The 1,795-nt window shown below is 42.6% G+C and overlaps 1 protein-coding gene across 1 annotated transcript in view; it reads right to left on the reverse strand.

Annotated features, from left to right (window-relative positions):
- The window catches only part of LOC139379555 (interferon gamma 1-like), a 2,561-nt gene extending 1,069 nt beyond the window's left edge, over positions 1-1,492 (reverse strand). The window contains exons 1-2 of the mRNA XM_071122371.1: positions 1,340-1,492; positions 519-593 (exon numbers count right to left, since the gene is read on the reverse strand). Coding sequence (XP_070978472.1) covers positions 519-593; positions 1,340-1,492 — 228 coding nt within the window. The remainder of the gene's footprint in view (positions 1-518; positions 594-1,339) is intronic.
- Between the last annotated feature and the right edge of the window lie 303 nt (positions 1,493-1,795).

The raw sequence follows: 1,795 nt of genomic DNA on the forward strand, positions 1-1,795 counted from the left end.
GTGCCAGCAGGGTGAAGCTACAATAGCAGGGCCAGCAGATTGAATCTACAATAGCAGGGCCAGCAGGTAGAATCTACAATAGCAGGGCCAGCAGGTAGAATCTACAATAGCAGGGCTAGCAGGTTGAATCTATAATTGTAGGGCCAGCGGGTAGAATATACAATAGCAGGGCTAGCAGGTTGAATCTATAATCGTAGGGCCAGCAGGTAGAATATACAACAGCAGGACTAGCAGGTTGAATCTATAATCGAAGGGCCAGCAGGTAGAATATACAATAGCAGGGCTAGCAGGTTGAATCTATAATCGCAGGGCCAGCAGGTAGAAACTACAATAGCAGGGCTAGCAGGTTGAATCTATAATCGTAGGGCCAACAGGTAGAATATACAACAGCAGGACTAGCAGGTTGAATCTCCAAATAATGTTGGCTTTAAAACTGAAAAATCCAACTATGTACAGAACTTTTTGAGTTCAGTAACATTTATTGAAAAACTGAAAAAATAAAAAAAAGAGATATTTACCTCAAACTTGCCATCAAGCTCTCTCATGAGCTCTAGGAAGACAGGTTGGCTGACCAAGTTGGGGTCCAGCAGATTCTGAATAAAATGAGTACGTTTGACATTTAGCACACAGACTCAAGCAGTGTTTTCAGAACAACGTATCATATAGATCTTGTCTTTTTCCCTAATGTGTTATATATTAAGATTATTTTTTATTTTTTTAAATACATCCTTTTAATTGGCTGCTTTTTTTCCCATCATAATCAAATAATGTTACTCAGGCCACCTTTCAATCTCCTCCCCCTATTAGGCAACCTCACAGTAGTCTATGGTTCTCTCTGATGCTGGGAACTAGGCTACTGTAACTGAGGACATCACAGCCCACATCTAAACCCTTGGGGGGCTTTGAACATGTGCATGACACTTTGAGACCAAGATGAAGAGGTGAAAAAATCCCAAGACGTCTGTGAATGTACTGTACGTTTCTTGTTGGTCATGTGATGAAGGCCAGGAGAAGGTAACCTCTCAGTAGTACAGGCCAGGACTGTCATAGTACCACATGCATTAGGCATTACAAGATATTATGAACCGGGTGGGTCAAGCCCTGAATGCTGATTGGCTGAAAGCTATGGTATATCAGACCCCATAACACAAAAAACCTATTTACGATTCTATTTACATTGGTAACCTCTTTATAAAAGCAAGAAGGAACCTCAGGGGTTTGTGGTATATGGCCAAAGTAGTGCACTATATACTGAAAAGGGTGCTGTTTGGGACACATCCATGACCACAGACCAGATAAATCAGTTTAAACAGGTTTAAGGCTTTCTATTGTAACTCACCAAAGGGCCTTCCAGGGATTCGATGTCCTTCTCCATGTTTCCGGACACAAATCTGGCCCCAAGGTCAGCGCCAGAGTCGTGGGGGCGTCCCAGAACCACTACAGAGCAGAATCCCAACCATACTACCACCACAAGATCCAGGGCTGAATTCATATTATTATCCTGGATACAGTGGCTCACGTTCTTTCAATCCACAGAACAAAAGCCCTGTAAAATATATCAAACTATGTCCTTGAGAAGTCTTTGAGAAATTCTTTGAGAGTCTTGAGAGTCTTTGAGAGTCCTTTTAGAGTTAAGCTGTGGAGTCTCTGTTGACTGTACCTGTCTGTAGATGGAGTGTCAATGTGAGTCAGTAATGGTGGCCTGGTGTCTCTCTGGGGTTTATTTATATGTGAGACAGAGAGCTGTGCAGCAGCAGAGTCTGTTGGAGACAATGATGATGGTTAGAGGTTACAG

This window comes from Oncorhynchus clarkii, chromosome 21 (assembly GCF_045791955.1).
Source record: "Oncorhynchus clarkii lewisi isolate Uvic-CL-2024 chromosome 21, UVic_Ocla_1.0, whole genome shotgun sequence".
In the NCBI taxonomy this organism is placed as follows: Eukaryota; Metazoa; Chordata; class Actinopteri; order Salmoniformes; family Salmonidae; genus Oncorhynchus; species Oncorhynchus clarkii.